The 17,912-nt window shown below is 38.2% G+C and overlaps 1 protein-coding gene across 2 annotated transcripts; it reads right to left on the bottom strand.

Moving 5' to 3' along the window:
- Window positions 1-105: 105 nt before the first annotated feature.
- On the bottom strand, window positions 106-17,628 carry LOC113678862 (mitogen-activated protein kinase kinase kinase 4). Of its 2 annotated transcripts, none has more exons than XM_027195778.2 (22): window positions 15,721-17,628; window positions 13,839-14,584; window positions 13,030-13,188; window positions 12,217-12,374; window positions 11,547-11,654; window positions 10,921-11,104; window positions 10,753-10,817; window positions 10,141-10,339; window positions 8,908-9,057; window positions 8,334-8,495; window positions 8,001-8,134; window positions 7,770-7,851; window positions 7,542-7,620; window positions 6,547-6,759; window positions 5,532-5,795; window positions 5,009-5,079; window positions 4,593-4,709; window positions 3,619-3,778; window positions 2,456-2,578; window positions 2,196-2,302; window positions 1,492-1,685; window positions 106-1,008 (listed from the first exon to the last, which is right to left on the bottom strand). In XM_027195778.2, the coding sequence occupies exons 1-21, from the start codon at window positions 17,402-17,404 to the stop codon at window positions 1,494-1,496; spliced, it is 5,157 nt and encodes a 1,718-aa protein (XP_027051579.2). In that variant the 5' UTR covers window positions 17,405-17,628; the 3' UTR covers window positions 106-1,008; window positions 1,492-1,493. The 2 variants fall into 2 exon arrangements, with proteins under 2 accessions (XP_027051579.2, XP_027051580.2); XM_027195779.2 differs by having other exon boundaries at window positions 1,506-1,685.
- Between the last annotated feature and the right edge of the window lie 284 nt (window positions 17,629-17,912).

Raw genomic sequence — 17,912 nt, 5'->3', positions numbered from 1 at the left:
AACGCACATACCAACTAAACTATAATACATCGAATACTGTCAGCGATAAAGTTATCTTTTGATGCGCTGGTTATTCAGTTTGTGTGATATCTACTAACACTGTAATTCGCCATTTTAATGGTTTATTATTCTCAGTCCACACTTCACAATAAATTCTAATGTAAATTCTTCAGTATTCCATGCAGTGAAAATTGAATAAATTCAAGAGCAGTTTGTTTAGATATTTGAAACGACAGGTGAGGTTTTACCAATCTATTTGAACACTTGCACCGCTTAAAAGTATCATATTTTCATTCTTGCAATCAAAAAATTATTAACAGCGAAAACAATTACTTCCAAAGTTTACATCGAAACAACATGCGCGATTTTCTTCAAATATACTTCATAGCAACGTACATCCATTGCCATATTTTCACACACTGTTCAACCCTGTCTGTACTAGTCCAGATAAATTTAAAACCGGGTTCAGTTTTCTCCATTAAGGCGCTCAGTACACAAAATGGTACAAAAACAATAGGATGACAGGAAAATATGTCTTTGTTTACGAGGGAAAATCTTCGTTTTCAAATTTATCCGGATTAGCCTGGACAAAGTCATTGTTTTAATACAAATCTGAATGGATATAATTTTAATTAACTTAAGTGATAATTTAGTTTATTTTTTAACTCTTCACTCGGGACAATTAGCCTCGTTTTTCCTAGCCTTCTTTATGTTCACGGAGAATATCCAATTCTAACAAACCAATCAAACTCTAGTATAAGTACTGACGAGTTCTCCGATCGTTGTCTGATAGGTTTAACGCTATAGTTCACAGTTGCTTAGCAACTATAAGGGCGAGACCCGCAAGCTTTGACAAACTTTTAATCTTTGCGGATCGAGTATCAGTCCTCCGATGATTCTTTAGCCACGAATTAAATTACTGCCAAGTCGGTAGTACTTGAACAAATTCGTTCAGAACGTTTCCACTAGCACTTCAGTAGCTCCAATCTGTGCGAAACTTTAACAGCACTGCGGAGAAAAAACAGTAACAATTATGAAAGTGTGTGCTTTGAGTAAACCGCTATTCGAATGGTATGTAACTGAAAAGGTACGAGACTTGAATCTTAGTACTAACTAATTTCCAAATACTGGTTCCACAACTCTGATGAATCAAACAATACTGGTCTTGATGGGAAAGGAGATGAATACGGAGAGGACATACAAAAAGAGTGGTTTCATAAACAAGAAGTTCGTGACACCGAGGGGTTCGAACTACCCAGGCACGGAATAACAAGCGGTGGAGTACTGTGGAGCTCGAGATAACAGAGGGCTCGAGAAACCAAGAAGTCCAAGATACGATGGGATCCGAGTAAACGGAGACTTCATTCTTTTTCGGGCCAGGTTTTACTTTCTGCAATTACTAAAATTGCCATTTACACGTGCAGATCAATTAATCACTTATCATCAAGGGGTCAGATATCTATTGCTTGAAATGTAACTTGTACACGATACCTTTAGAGATCTACCTTGACAAACGAATGGTCCATTAACTGACTGGCCGTGTGCCGTTCATAAGGATCATGCAGAAAACAACAGAGCAGAAAATCCTGTCCCTCTTCACTTAAACTCTCAGGGATAGCAGGCGTGGCTCCTTCGCCAACTTTGAACATGATAACAAAGTTGTTATCGCAATCGGGCCATGGAGGCTATACATTAAAAATAATAAAAAAAAGAATTTGAGGACAAGTTTCAGCAAATAACTTAGTTGAGAGGTATAATGCATGATTTGTTTTTGTCTTTTTAGCTGCTGACTAAATCTCTGGTAACAAATGAAGACAATTCGGTTTTATATTAGGATAACACCCAATGAGAGATACGTGTGTCTCTTCTTATAACCTGTTTGCTGTACAACGTATGGAGTTTGTAGGGAGAAGTCGCTTGTTAGTAACCTCCTGGAGTGACAGTGCTGTTTTAGATCAATAAGAGGTCTCAGTGGGTTCACCGTTGGTCGTAAAACAGCCAAACAATTTCGCCGGTGGTCGTAAAAATTGACAAGTTTTAACCGTTAGTCGTTAAAAAAGTTAACCGTGAGAATTTTTTCTTTCCGCAATGTGTCATTTTGCGTCATTTTGGGTTAACCGTTGGTCGTAAAATAACCAAAATTTTCACCATTTGCCGTAAAGGCCATCATCCCATCACCCCCTCTCAATACCAACCTTTCCTGTTGCCATCTCAACCACTACACATCCGATGCTCCAGATGTCTGCCGCTCTTCCGTACCCTGCTCCTTTATCCAGTGTTATCACCTCAGGTGCCATGTAAGCTGAAACAAATGTATTGTTTTATTTTCGAAAATGCCCATAGCAACGCGAACACATTTGTCACTGATGGCTTTAGCATATCTCAAACGATTACAATAAAAAGCAAACCAAGTAAAATAGAATGCTTTATGTGAGGTAAATGACTTCTAACTCACCCACTGTTCCTCGTATGTTGCTTATCTCCCCATAGATTGTCTGCAGAGGATTCTTTAACTTAATAGAGGAACCAAAGTCCCCCAACTTGAGAACACCATCAGACGAGACAAATATGTTGGCACCTAAAATGATTAACGGAAAAAAAATTGGTATGGCATATGCAGTAAGTTGTAGCATAAATTATTGAAACGCAATACCCTTAGATACAATTTACGCAAGGCAGCGCGAGAAAATGATCGCAGGAGACGCGACACTCTATTCCTTATTTGCGTTCTACCTTCAAAAATACTGTCAGCCTTGCCATCCTTGTGTTGGATTATTGGCGTTAACTAGCTTGAGTCACTCGCGCAAACGGAGGCACCAGGAGTCTGATCAGGAACTTTTACTTACTTTCTGACTCTCTCTTTATTAATGCGATTTAAGGGAGTTAACAACAAAGAACATCAGCGTTCTCTGGTAGTCAGCGGTTTTGCATATGCGCATGCTTCGTAATTCCATGTGCCCTTCATTTGAGGCGTTCTTGCGTGTGCTTTGAGTGTATACTTTCAGCGCTGTTTGGAGTGGCAGCTCATCGTCCAGGCAGTTTTCAGCCCCAAGAACATGCTATTGCGTATCCTATCGGTAGGCATGTTCGAGCTTACAGGACAACTGACCTTGGCAGAGTAAACATATTTTTGGAACACTAACCCAATAAAATTTCACGAGACATTCGAAATGAACAACAAAGTACTTACAAAACAACCAATCTTCGAGAACTAAAACCTAAAAAACATTCCCGTTAAGGACTCTAAGCAAGGACAAAAACGACCAGCGATGATGATTATCGTAAATGAATTAAGCGCTATTACAACAGTCTCTCAAAAGGTAAAAATAAATGTGTAGTCTTGGAGCACATGATAAACCAAGGCTCACAAGACTCGCACAAGGATTTCAAGATAATCTAACAGGCCTAAACAATTACCAAAAACTCAGCCACATTCCTAATTTTAGTTGTTCATAGCATTTGTCTCGTACAGTTTTTCTCCGCTCAGAAATGTAACCTGCATACGCCAGTATTCCTTCCAAGAGGAGCAGCAACACTGTAGTACTGTAGCAATGGGTTGTCTTCCTATATTGCCTACCAAAACGTATCAGTTAATTTCCAAGATGCAGTGAAACCTACCTTTGACATCTCTGTGCACAATACCCTTTTCGTGAAGCACGCTGACGGCAACAAGAATCTGGTAAGCATACACTCTGATCATTGTTTCTGGGAGGCCAAGTTTGGCAACGTCTGATATAGTGCCGTCCGCACAGTATTCCATAAAGATGAACATCTCGTCCTGAAAAGCACAATTCCAAGCAAACGTATAGCTCTTACTTTCCAGGTACTGTTCCACCTAAGTAGCTCTTGCAGCTGGCACCACAAACATTTAACGACACTACCCATAACTACAAATTTTCTTTCATTTTTCGACCGTAAAATTTGTTTTCTCTCTTTTTCCTTATTGTGAGTTCACTGCGTTTAATCCGTTTCCTTTCGCTTTTCGTTCACGCCATGAACAGCTTGAGAACTCCATGCTGTAAATTATGAGACGGAAATGATAAAACTACACTAACTTAGCCAAAGAGCAACCTGGTATATGTAAAATTATGAAGGTAAGCTTCAGGAAAAGTCCTACAAACCAGTCGGGAACAACACAGCGGTAAAATGTCTGGCACGCGCGGGAAGATCAATTTTGGCCGGCCGCGCGCCAATTTCTCGCGCACATTTTTAAAGGATAGCATAAGAAACAACGCTGCCTCGCAAAACAGGCGAAAGAAAATTGAAACGTTCATAAAAATCTGTAGAAGGAAACATAAGTAGGGAAAAGGAAACCCGAGACTTTTCGAACAGAAAGCTTATTTAAGGACAGGTAGCCTATCGATACCATCCTGTTTTGAACTTTACCAAGAAAGTTATACGCTTCTAAAACACCGTGACTTACTGGCTTGTGTGACTGTTTGTGATATGACTCGTCTGGGACAAGTTAGTTCTTACAGACGGAAAACACTCTACTTCGTGATTACAAAGCTAGCACATGCGTAAACGTATGACCGCTGTGTTGTCGCGTCGAATCTTGATTTAGTTTAAACGAAAATTGTGTGTAAGCTCACCCGATGAAGTTCAACACCATAGTACTTCACCAGACTTTCATGTCGTATTCCTTCAAAGTTCTTAATTTCATCCGCTAAATCCCGTATTTCACCATGATCGTTCGGCTGAAATTTGATCTGTAGAAAAAAAATAAAATTAACGGTTTCTTCTACAAGTTTCAAAAAAAATTCATCGAAGACACAATAAGGAGATCACACTTAACCTTAGAGAAAAAGGTTTGATCTTAACCACAAAGAAATTAAGAGAGTTATCATTCGTTTTGTCGCAAGTGTAGAACGCTCAAGGCCTAACAAAAAACGATTTTCTTTTTTCGACGACTACGCTAAAAATTTACCATCTTCACTTTCCTCCTAACCATGAAATTTTATCAATAAAAGTATGGCACGCTTAAACATTCTTAGCATTGATCTCTAACCTGCTTCACAGCCATCATTTCACCTGTATCCAGATTAACACAAGCGTACACTTTTCCAAACTGACCTTCACCTACGAGGCAAAACGTGATACAAACATAGCTTGTAAGTCTTCAATTCCACAGAGTAGAGCGATTTAAAGAGCATCTCGAAACTAATCCTGTACAGCAATATTTCGTTAACGCTCCGTGATTAGTCCCAACCAATCAGATTCCGACCTGGCACCAATCGACACTTGGTCACTAAAGTTTTCCGCGCTTCGGGAGGTTAACACAGTAAATTTTGCCACTGGCTCCTCGCAAAGGAGAACCAAATGGTACACAGGTTTTGTGACAATTTAATTTCCGTTCATTCAGCTATCCCCACGAAACAAGAATGGAGAGGAGGGGTTCTATAATGATAGTAGGTGACTCAATATATTTCTTTGAGTTTCTTTCCCACGAAAATAAGTCTTGATAATGTAAACAGCTGAAACTGGACTTTAACAACACAAGAAAGCCTGAGAGTTTTTAATCATAACTGTACCTATTTTATTTCCTCGCTGCCACTTAAATGGCACTTTTCTGCTGGAAATGCAAGCCAGTTCCTTGACTATATCACGGCGTCTGTTGCTCACTCGCCCAATCACATGCTTTTCATATAGATAATCGTTTCTCTTCCTTTCCAGTTTATTCAAGGAGTGACGAACTTTTTCTAACCGGGGTGCACCTGGCTCTGCCACAAAGCTATCCTTATGTTTAATGCCATCCTTTTCACCATCTTCTTCATTTTCGCCTTCACCATCGTTCCCTAAAGAAAAAGAAATTTTCAGGAAATCTTGTAGCAGCGCGTAAGAGGGTCTCAATGAGATGATGGTTTTTACAGCTAACGGTTGAAATTTTGGCCAATTTACAGTTAGGAGTTAGCCCAAATTGACACATTGCGGAAGGAAAACTGTTTACCGTTAACCTTTTTTTTATGACTAAAAATTTGTAAATTTTCACTCCTACTGGCTAAAGTTTTTGGCTGTTTTAGGGCTAACGGTCAACCCCACTGAGACTTTCGTGTACGAATTGCATTGACAGGTTCCCTTCTTTAACTCCCAGTAAGTATTAACATGTGACATCTGCTACTAGAGAGCATTTCGACTGAGTGTCGTTTAAGAAAAACAATAGTAATGACAACGGCCAATCAAAAGAGTGGAAAATAGCACAAGGAGCCAATGAGAACTCAAATAAAAACCAATCAAACTGCCTGAAGTGCGGGAAAATACAAGTTCCATAAGTTTTAAATCTGATTGGCTATAACGGTGGCGCGAGTTTTCCGGACCAATTCCAGAGCTAAGTAAAAGAAAATCACAGCAATCCCAGATTACTCTTGACATTCAATCAAAAATTACCCAATAAATATATCCTCCAGTACAAAGATGAAAACAAAGGACAAAAATATCAGCTCGGGAATGTTATCCAGATACAGAACCGAATTCTCTTAGAACCTAGAAGGCAGAATTATGGGAGTTGAGGGTTTAAGACATGACTTAATAATTGTAAAAGCTTCTAACCATTAACGTCTGTTGCTAGACTCTGGAACTGTGGCTTGGCCAGAGGATCTGACAGCTGCCGTCGCGTGGACTGATTTTCATCAGAATCCGCCGGGTCTCCTGGGGATTTGGAAGGCTTTCCTGCCGGCCATGACAGAGGTCTCAGAAGTCCTCCTGTGGAACCACTTCTGCCAAACACTGGGGATGGGCAAGCTGGACTCTGAGATCTGTATGCTGAGGGGGGGGGGGGGGGGGGGAAGAGAGAGAGCAACATAGCGAGTATTACGTTTGGTATAAAAAAGATACCTCGTTCAACTTGGGATACAACAATAACTTCGCATTTGGAGTTCCACTTACAGGATTGAGTAAAGGTAATCTTTTCGGTGCAATGCACAAAGAAGGGCATGATATTCCAAATAAAAATTAAGTGGTTAAAAATCTCAAGAGCTAGGAGGAACATAAGTCGGCTATTTTCGTAGCGCAGCTGAGGAGTACAACTTGGAGTTAGATAGCTAAAAAGTTCTGTAGGGTGGGGGGAGGGGGGGCATTTGGTCGCACAGGCTGCATTTTATGTGTTGGATGAAAATATAGTCGCTGCCACAGTCACAGAAGCTAGTAGTTTTGGTGAGTGAGTGCACAATATTTTCTTGATGAAAGTTATAGCTGCCATCTTTGATCTTTACAACGGTGGAAGGCAAGGGGAAAGAATGAAATTTTTCTCAATGGGCTGTGCCACGATCAAAGGGAAGGAGAGGGGAGGGGGTGGGGCAATAGAAATTACTTCTTTTTGCCCATCCCTACCCCATTCCCCCCACCGTCCAATCTTACTCTAAATCAAACATGGCCGGTCGTATAAACAATCGTGAGCTTGTACCGTTAACTCGTCCAAATAAGACATCTGCACTGCAGGCTAATAAGCTAGTAATTAATAGAAGCCTTCAGCGGATAATTATAAAATAATCTCTCTCTTTTTTTAATTATTAGTCAAAAGCAATCCATATTTAAGAAATGTGTACCTGGACTTGCGACCCCACTGCAGCTCTCTGCACTTCCAATCACGTGACAAATACAACCGTTGATCGTTTTCTTCAATTCCTTCAAGAACAAATTGTAAAGAAAATGTCAGTTCAAAAAATATTTAACACGATCATAGCAGAGACAACAAATCTGGAAGAAGCCTGATTGATCTTCGCAAAGTTTACAACATATCCCATGAACGAGAAGTATGTATTTTCAATTCATACCTGGAATGCAGACTCTGATAAAGTGTTCAATGTCTTGGGATCACATGCTACTGTAAGAAAGTCAAGACCTTGGTTTGCCCATCTACAAAGAAACATTTAAATTTATATTAAAAAAATAAATGAACTGAACGACACAGCTGAAATTTAAAACGCAAGATAATCCACTCTATCCAAAAGGGCAGACTTAAGAATTGTTTACCTTTTTTTAACTCTTTTTTTAAACTACCATACCTTGGTCTTGTGCCTCTTCCTCTCTCACACTTTGACATTACAAACTTCATCCATTGCTTGGAAAAATTCAGCATTTTTTGCCCAAGAGTGTCCTTTCTCTCTCCAAATACTAAACGTGCCACCTCTTTTTGATACTTGAAATGCAATTTGAAAACTCGTGTTTATTTCAAAGTTATGTAATTACGGTATAAACTTGGAGTAAGGTGACTTGTCTATGATTCGAGCATCAAAGCTAATAATTGCAAAACAAATGTACAAATATCAAACACTTCAGGAGTATGTAACTGTAAAAGGCAAATTCAGGTGTTGACATGATAAGCAAGTTATATGTACCTCAAAACCAACATTGTAACACAGGTGCATAGTTTCTGTGTAGGTGTGATAAACCATGGCCTTCTCTGTCTCTTCCATTTCAAACATGCTATCAAGATCCAAGTTCTCATCAACTCTTTCAACAGCACTAACAATTTTCTCACGGAGACTCAGACAGGCTTCCTGAAAGGGACATAACCTTAACTCTTTAGCTTCCAAGATCTGGAAGTTAATTTTCCCCTCTAGCTGTAACAAATTTCCCTGTAAACTAGTTATAAACAATGTGGTTTTAGATCAAGGTAATAACTTCTTTAAGCTTCTCATTACTTTTTTGCTGGATAATGTTTGGATATTATGGGAAGAAGTTACATTTTAATTACTTCTGGGAGTTTCAGGGTTAATTCAACAGAACTGATAAATCCTGATCCTTATAAAGATTTCTGTTAGAACTAACACCAAAAAGAGAAAAAACAGTTCTCTAAGGTGTGTTAGTTTTCTTTCCTGGTGATATTTCATGTCACTTGTGGTAACCACAGGTACCACCGTTGGATCAGTTACATGTATATTATAATTGTAGATTGCCATTATGTCCTACCTGCAATTCATCAAGTGCTTCTGCAATAGCTTGATGACTGGATGTCCTTTGCTTTACAATGCTGACAAAATAACTCATGCTGTCAAGAAATACTTCACGCTGCTCATCCAAGTCTTTGGAATTCTGTACCACCAAAATCATACCTCCAACCTGAAAAAAAAAGTTAAGGAAAAGTGCTGTTTTTAGTACATGTATGTTGTAAAGATGGTTAAATTGGCTTTAATGTCAGGCATGACATCTACTGGTGGATGCAAGTAAATACCACCCATGGATATACAGGATATTTTCACAAAAAGCAATTCCATAGCAGGATAACAGGTTTTATAAACTGAGTAAATACTGTAAATTGGCCACCGTTAAGAGTTTTTTAAACAATGTTTCAAGCATTAGCCTTATGTCAGCCCTTCACACTGACATAGGGCTAATGCTCAAAATGTCTGTTTTAGAAACTCTTAACAGTGGCCAATTTACTTTATCAACTCAGTTGATAATACTAACCAAGCTTGCAATACCCCCATTGATGCAATACCTCTGTTTCTTTAGAAATTTACTTCCTCTGACAATTCCATAGTGTGCGTTGTAGACGACTTTGTACCTAATTCATTTCTAGAGGCAGGTCTCCAGACTTAACTCTTTTCAAAGTTGCATTTGGCAACCAACAAAATTATCATTACATGGTTACTACAAATGGAATTTTAGTTGCTGGGAATAAAATGGCAATAATACCCCATGTCTATGAGATAAGAAGTATGGCTGTCAATTTTGCACTTTCAAGCAACTTTTAAGTCTTAATACTCCACCAATCAAGGTAAACTGGGAAAGTTTTAATTGTTAGTACTGAGACTACAATAACTGTCCATGAACCCTTTCACTCCCATGATCTCATTAGTAATTCTCCTTACTGTCTGTTAAGCAAATCATATGATGTGAGTTTAGAGAATTTGGCATTAGTTCAACTAATAATCTCCCTAATTCATATTTTTCTTTATTCCCATAACTTGCCTGTTTGATTTTGTTTCGATGTTGTAAGGAGAAATTCTGTCTTGGTCACTCATGAGAGTTGAATTGTTACAATGTAAATAGTAAACTTGTGACAGCTTTCTACATGATTACCTACTTAGAAACTTGCACAAAAACTTTGTGGTTAAATTATTTTCTGTGTGCAACAGTGACCCAAACCATTGCAGCCTGAAGTGCTGAGGGATACCTGAAGAGCAGAGGCTGACAACGTACCTGTATGTCTGCTAAACTAATAGCAGTATCCATGGTTGGGCTCACCACAACCGTCTTGCCATTCCATGTTACAGGCACATCATTTCCATTCTCTAAGGCACACGGTGGCAAAATGAGGAGATATCCAGAACCATCTGAAACAACTTGATCACCATGTTCTTCATGAACACAGCAAGAATTTAACAGGTGGATAATTTGACTGTAGTAACATTGAAACAAAAGGATGACATCAAACTAGAGTTTAAATTTGACACATCAACCCTCCCTAACCCTTTCATAGGCCCATCTATTTGTGAACTGCCCTAAGAGGTATTCCTTTTAGACTATCCCTGCTTAAAGGCTCATCAATCAGAACAACAACACAGTAACCACTCATCTTTAGGTAATGCTTTGCACCATAACATCAGTATGCATATTCTCCATACTATTCTTTATGCATTTCTCATGACACTGACATGGAGAATTTGCTTAGCAAGAAAGAGCTGCTTTCAGTTGGTAACCTTTTTCTTTTTTCTCATAACTTTAATGCGAGATGCAGGGGTGATGTTGTAGAGACAAATTAGAAGCTAATCACTCTTAGGGGTCTAAAAATTAATATTTGACTGAACTAACCATTTTTTCTTCACCATTGTTTTTGGCACAAACATAAAAAGTCCAGCTGTGTGTCTAACTATGACCTGAAAAGTATATTATACATTATGTAGCACACTTACATTTAAATTTGATTGTAATGAGAAATTAGTTTGCACATTGAAATTGTAAAGGTTATTTCTTCATTACCTGAACATGTCCACTAGCTTCTAGCCTCATCAAAAGCTCATTCATGGGTACGTCAATGCTGAACTTTGCAGCATTTTCAAGGTCATTCTGGAGTTTCTTGGTGAAACCAAGGGCTTTAGAGGCCCTTTCTCTCGCTTCATTAAACAAAAGTTTAAAACCTCTGCAAGCTTCAAGCACTTTCCTCCTGTAGAGACAGAACATTACATGATTATAAAAAAACTCTGACACACAGGCTAAGTGTATCACATTGTCAGAGCTTACTACAGTCTCAGCAGCAAAATACCAGTAGCTTATGATAAAAAGTATCACTGTTTCCCCTGCATTAAAAGCCTAGCCATCTCTGCTTATACACAGCATCTTACTAAAATGGTATGACGATCATGATAGGACTTGAAAAATATTTTAACAGACAGTTTTTGCTAATTTTAATCTGTAATATTTTCAAGTTCCAGCTATTTCACAGCCAAGTCTCACTGACACTAAGTTGCATTTTGCCACTGATTTACCTTGGGTGCCTAGCAATTTTTGTAATATTTGCAATTGCAGTGGTTGGCACAATTCCAGTTGTTTTGTTAAATTTCATCATTGATTTTAATCCATCTGTAATCCAACACTATAAACTGTACCTGAGATCTTCACCATGATCAGTGTTGTTGTGAAGATCTGAGCAACTCTGATCCAACTCAGACTCTAGAAAGTCACCAGTTGACTCAAGCAGTCCTGAAGCCATGACACTGAAAAGAGGAAAAGATAATCAACAGAATTAAAAGTAATGATCATTCATAATTCCCAAAATCACAATGATTTCTCAAAGAGCACTTATACTGTGTAATAGTGTTTATAAAATGCTGGTGGCACTCATTCTGTATCTCTGCTGATGCTTTCAACATTACCGATCCTTGCCATATTCAGGATCTTACACCCATTGTATTCTGTTATTTCAAGCATGCCAGGTAAGAGAAATTTTCAAGCCAATAGAACAACCCTTTTACTTGTTGAATTTTCAAGAATTTCAAGCAAGTTTAGGTGGTAAGTTTAACCTCTGATCACCTGCAATGGAGAACACTGTAAACCAATTACATGACCATAATGGTAGAGTAGAAAAACTCAACAACTTAACTGACTAGGGCTCAGATCATCATGAAGATATATTATTTCCTTTGGCCCACCCACACTCTTGATAGGTTTTTGCATCTTTCTCCAACATGTATATAAACAGTTTTTTTAATTTTAGTGTTGCAGTGCAATTATTAATTATGGTGCTATGTCAACTTGTCACAGCAATTATTTCAATACCAAAATCTTGTTCCTCCTTCCACTTCCCCTCCTCTAATATGGCGGCAATGTTTCTTCACAAAGCTCCACTCTTCTTCAAGAATGTTTTTTAGTCCTTTGGATGCCTGAGGAAGCCTCTGGACCAAGTGGATGACATTGTGCAAATACTCAAAATAAACCTAATTGAAAAAGATATAAAGAACAGCTTAACAAAAGCGGAAAAACATCTGTGGCATACCTCTCTTTCTCACTGACATTTTATCTATCATACTTAGTGATCATATGTTATTAAAATTAAGATGGTTGCACCCACAATAAAGTGGATACTCATTGGTATGTCCTTGTTTATACATGAAGCAGAGGCTGTGCATTTTCTGGGCTTGTGCTGACTCTCAGTATTTACCCCTCAGTAAACAATTTTATAGATGTTTTTCAGGAGGAAATGGTTAACTATTTGGTAGACTTTATCAATAGACTCTTTACATGAGCCTGGTAACTGGACTTGCTAGGCTACCAAGAAAAAAAAAAGTCCACCTCTTGTTCATATACAAAGGAAAATTTCAGCTCAGTCAATATTACTTATGGAAATTTCAGTGTTCAGCTAAGTGATGGAGTAAAACAAGCTGAAATCTTCCATACTTTACTGTGATAAGTGATACAAAGTGTTCATATAGAAAAATTTCCTGTCCTTATTTTTTATAAGACAGAAGATCAAATTATGTCAATTATATTCCCTTAGCCTGCAGACAACCATGGACTTTACATAATGATGCATGTTTCACAATGAACTCAAATTCAATTTCATGCTGAGATAAGATAGTAACCAAAAATTACCAGCAGCAAACTCTGAAGATCCTGCTCAAAGCCTTCAATGTCACTTTCTGTGTTTTCCTTGTTTAAGTCTTCTGAATTTGAAATTCCACCCACAAGATCAAGGTAGTAGTCTTTCACAAGAACACCACCTAACAGCACATCTTTACACTCTCGCAGAAGCTGTGTATCAAAAAAAATTTTAAAAAAAAGTGACTGAGTGTAAAACAAAGTCACTGAGTGCTGTGGCTGAGAATATATATATATATTTTTTTCATAAATCATATTTTTCCCTGAATGGTTAATATTCTGGAGGAGGAAATGCAGTAAAAAGAAACCAAAAAACAAACAAGAAGTATGGATGAAAAAATTTGCATTATTCAGAATCTTTTCATGCTAAAAAGAAAATTTTATGGCAAGAAACCAAATCAAAGTTTGTAGAAGTATTGGTTCCTTCAAGCAAATACATGTCAGACCAAAATTAATTTTTGTTAAAATCTAACCAGTACCAAGAACCCCACCCCTCCTTTAATGTAAATATGAGTACATACACAGCTTTCCTATCCCTATCCTTTGTGTCTTAGCTAGTTATAAGAAAAAATCAGTGATTATTAATTATTTTTACATGACTTTCATCTAATTTCTCTTTATAGTATCCCCACTGAATCACACATTAAAGAAATGAGAAAAAAGGAAATGACCATCAGCTAAAGAAGTTCTTGATTGCTACCCATACTCTCCTTGTCATTATCATAAAGAAATATATAGAGAACAGTGTATAGATTAATGTTTAGAGAATATGACTTAACCAAATATCTAATCTTGTGTCTGACCTGTCTCACACTCAATGATGATGGCTCCCCCTTGGGCCGATGCTGCAGCCTCAGACGCAAACATTCATGGATGATGTCTAATGGAACTCGTGCCAGAAACAAGTACAATAATCGAAAGGAGGGCAGACCAGTTTCTTTAATGAACTCCTCCACCCAAATCCCATGATCAAAATTCTCACTCCCACAGTGCATTGCTCTTCTATGAGGATGACAGCTACAGCTGAACAGTTGAATTGGTTCTTCTTTTCCGTTCATGAGTGCATCCAAATGATTTACAGACCACTTCCTGTGCTCCAATTTAACAGGGTTACAACACTGGCATTCATTGTCCTGGCATTTGTTGCTCGGAAGCACCAGGGCTTGTCTAGCCTTCATCATACTAGTGTGCAGAATGTCTCCTAATCTCTTCCCAAGCTTTATCAACCCCATCTTCTTGATGCTGTGATCAACAAATGGTCTGTACCTTGATGTTGAACTCCACTTGAAGTTGGACAAGTTGCTACTTGCTCTTGATGGCCGTGAAGGCGTGCTTGTGCTTGTCTGACTTTCATATGACATTGTTCTCATTGGGGATGAAGGCACAGTACCTGATGGTCCTCCATTTTTCTGTTCAGTATCATCAGCATCAACGTCGTCATCTTCATTGCTCTCATCCTCCTCTTCCTCATCATCATTATCATCGTCAGATAATGAAAAATAAGTTTCATTGTCATCAAGATTCAAGTCAGAGGCTGGGCACATATCATCTGCAAAAAATTACTTCCAGATAAATAAATTTAAAAAAAATACAAAAGTAAACTCCACTGAATTTAAAAAACTAACAAACTGGTGCATGTGGGCTAATAGTATTCACACCTGAGCAGGCAATGTAATACTACTAACTGAATCATTCTTGTGGTTATGAGAATAAGGAAATGATTGCCAACCTTAGAAGCTTTGATTTTTAAACAAATTCTCCTTCTAATTACAGAGAAATGTGTAGAGAAGAGTAGGGAGAATAAGGATACTGATGTTAGTGAATGGAAGGTTAACTTGTTTTGCCATCATTTAATAATTATTTGCTGAAGGCAAAGTGGATATTGCTGAATAATCCCCAAACAAAAGTTAGTACATTTACTTAATTGGTGCTTTCAAATTCTGTTGTGAATTCTTTTTGATGTTAAAACCATTTGGCATTAATTGTTTTGATTTCTCAGAGCAAGATAAAGAGCCAGTTTCTGCTAGAATTTGAAAGGTTTGTTTGATTCAATTGATAAAAAAGTCCATGATGTCTTTCTTTTGAAAAGTATTACTCCAAACCTTATAGCATCTTTTGCATTCTTAAGAATTGAATTTTCTCTATTGTGTACATCACTTCCTCTGTAACAATGAAAAAAATGCAAGGTAGCCTTTTTAAAATTTAGCGCCTCAGTACTATAAACACCTCGTGCAAGGTGATGATGGTAAGATGAAATGCAATCCTCAACCAATCAGAGTTTGAGCATCTCTGTAAGCACTGGAGCAATTATGATAATAAGGATTACACACATTCATGTTGTGGCTGAATTTTTTAACTTTGGACTAAATTGTAATTTCTTGTGTTTCAAACCCAAAATTTCCCATGAACCCTTCAACTCCCAAGATCTGATTGTTAATTCTCCCTTCTAGCCTCTACATATTTCCTTGAATTAGTAAAAGAAATTTGTGTTAGATCAAGATAACAGCTTCTACCTGATAAGCTTGAGTATTCTTTTTATGTGCTTGCTTGACAATGTATGGATATTATACTTAGAAATTATATGTTAATCACTTCTGGGAGGTTAAAAGGTTAACACACTCAAAACAAAGGAAAATAAAGCTGAAACCCATGCACAAAATTTAGCTACCATACTAATATACATACCCAATCTTCCAAGACCAACATCTAGCCAATCTTGCCAAACTTTTGTCTCATCTGGATTCACACCAACAAACTTAGCAATCGAATGTAGCTTGTGGTATAATTCTCTGGTTACATTCAACCACAAACACAATGTTTCAAAGTTCCTTGTGAAATCTTTGCTTGTGTACTTTTCATTTTGCTCTCCAAGGTTCTTACGAGTGGGATAAAGATGCTCAATCATTTCCAATTTGTCAAAGAGTTCTGTAACTTGATCTATGGCGGCTTTTAGCTGACAGTATGTTTTATCTGAGAAACAATCCTCTCTTGCTTCACTGAGACACTGTTTCTGGTTTCTATGATTAAAATCTAGTGAAAGTCTGCTTCGTAAAGCTTTGTAATCTGGCGCATCTCTGTCAAGGTCATTTTTAAAGCTATCTGTCTCAGTAGAAGAAAGCTCACTGTTTTCATTTACACAATGTTCTGTTTCAGATGTCTCCAAAGTCTGAAAAAAATTTTCTTGATCTGCTGTATAAGAATTGTGCACTGAAGGATCAACTGAATGTGATGACTGTGTTGAAGTAGGCAAATCATCATTGGTACTACAGGCAGTTCCATCAGTATCAAGAACACCAGAATCTCCTTTTGCATCTTGATTTTTTTCACAATTGTTTTTCTCAGTTTCTTCATTCAAAGTCAGACTGTCCCCATCTTGTTTCTTAACTTTAAAATTTATAATCTCATCTAGCACCTCTTCCACATTAGCACGAGCTTGAACTAAATACTGATCTTGTTCTGCCATGGTTCGGTTTGCATGCCAAGCCTGCAGTTCAAGCCAAAGTGCTTGTGACAATGCCACTTGCCATTTTTTATTTTCTTCTGAACTTTGCCTCTCAAGGGCACTGTTATCAACTCCATACTGTCTTTCTTGCTGTTTATGAGCCAATGATAGTTTGATCAAAAGAGAAAATGTTCTATAGAACTCCATTCTCGCCTCTGGACAATAGGGATTGAGAAAATTTTTAGATGTAGAAGAACTATGAGGATCAGATTCTGAGCGAGATGCTTTCTTGTGTCCTCCGGCGTTTCTTCGAGTAATGGCACCAGATTCCGTGACAGTGCTGGCACGCATATATATGCCTGAAGTATCGGAAGAATCTTCGCAAACGCAGTCCAAGGACATGAATGGACTTGAGGTTTCGATCTTGATGCTGGGCACATCTAAAGACTTTGAAGTGTCTGACGAATGGACACCACTTTCAACACTGACAAACCCAACATCAACACTGCCTCGCTTGAGTTGTCTCTGGAAGGCTCGTTCAGTTGTCAGCTGAGTAGAACCCCGCTTTTTCCGTCTGTCCAGCTCTGTTCTTTCCGAAGGATTAGATCCATATGGACGAGTTACAGGACTTTTAAGGAGAGAGATCACTTTATCTTTTTCTCTTCTTGACTTCTCTTTGCGCCTTCTTATATTTCTCGGCGGAGTTACCCCGTATGGAAAACTGTCGGAAAGCTCATTCTCAGATGACAAATCAACAATCTCTTCGCGCTCAGAGTCAAACTCTGAGCCAGATCCTCTGTCATCCGCAGGAAATATTTCAACCCCCAAACATCCCTGGTTTTCAAAAATTTCTGCTGGATCGATTTCGTCGCAAGGCGAACCTGAGATTTGTTGCTGCTCATCCGAGACGTCCTCTACCTCCGCCATTTTGTTTGTTGAGTGTAAGGTTAGGTCCCAGTTTCAAATGAGCACGAGCGAGTATTCGCCCGAAACTACGGGTAACTTTCCCGATCTTTCGTGTAGTTCCCTACTCGTTTAGGCTTATTTTAATTTTTCTCTTCCTGATCTAAAAACTGAACTCGCGGTCACGTAGGGTCGTTTACATGTTTATGTAGTTCCTATTCATATCAAGCACTTACGAGTTCAGTTATCTGAGAAACAAGGAAAACAGTCACAAATTTTCTAAAAGTTGACTGGTATTGACAGCTTTCTTAAGTTAGGGATGTAGTCAAATTTATTCAAAACAATACCCCTTTCCTTTTGAAAACTATACGGTACCAATTTCAAAAGCTAATTGCTCACTTGATTCTTCCCACTTTCAGCTTGTGTGTTGGCTTAATGGTTTTTCTTCTTTGCTAGTTTTCCAGCTTTTGGTCAGAATACTAAAGACTTCCTAATGTTATGTGGGCTAATGCAGAAAATGAACATCATTGAC

The sequence above is a fragment of the Pocillopora damicornis genome, chromosome 8, assembly GCF_964200805.1.
Source record: "Pocillopora damicornis chromosome 8, jaPocDami1.2, whole genome shotgun sequence".
NCBI lineage: Eukaryota > Metazoa > Cnidaria > Anthozoa > Scleractinia > Pocilloporidae > Pocillopora > Pocillopora damicornis.
This window is presented reverse-complemented; position numbering and strand designations above follow the sequence as displayed.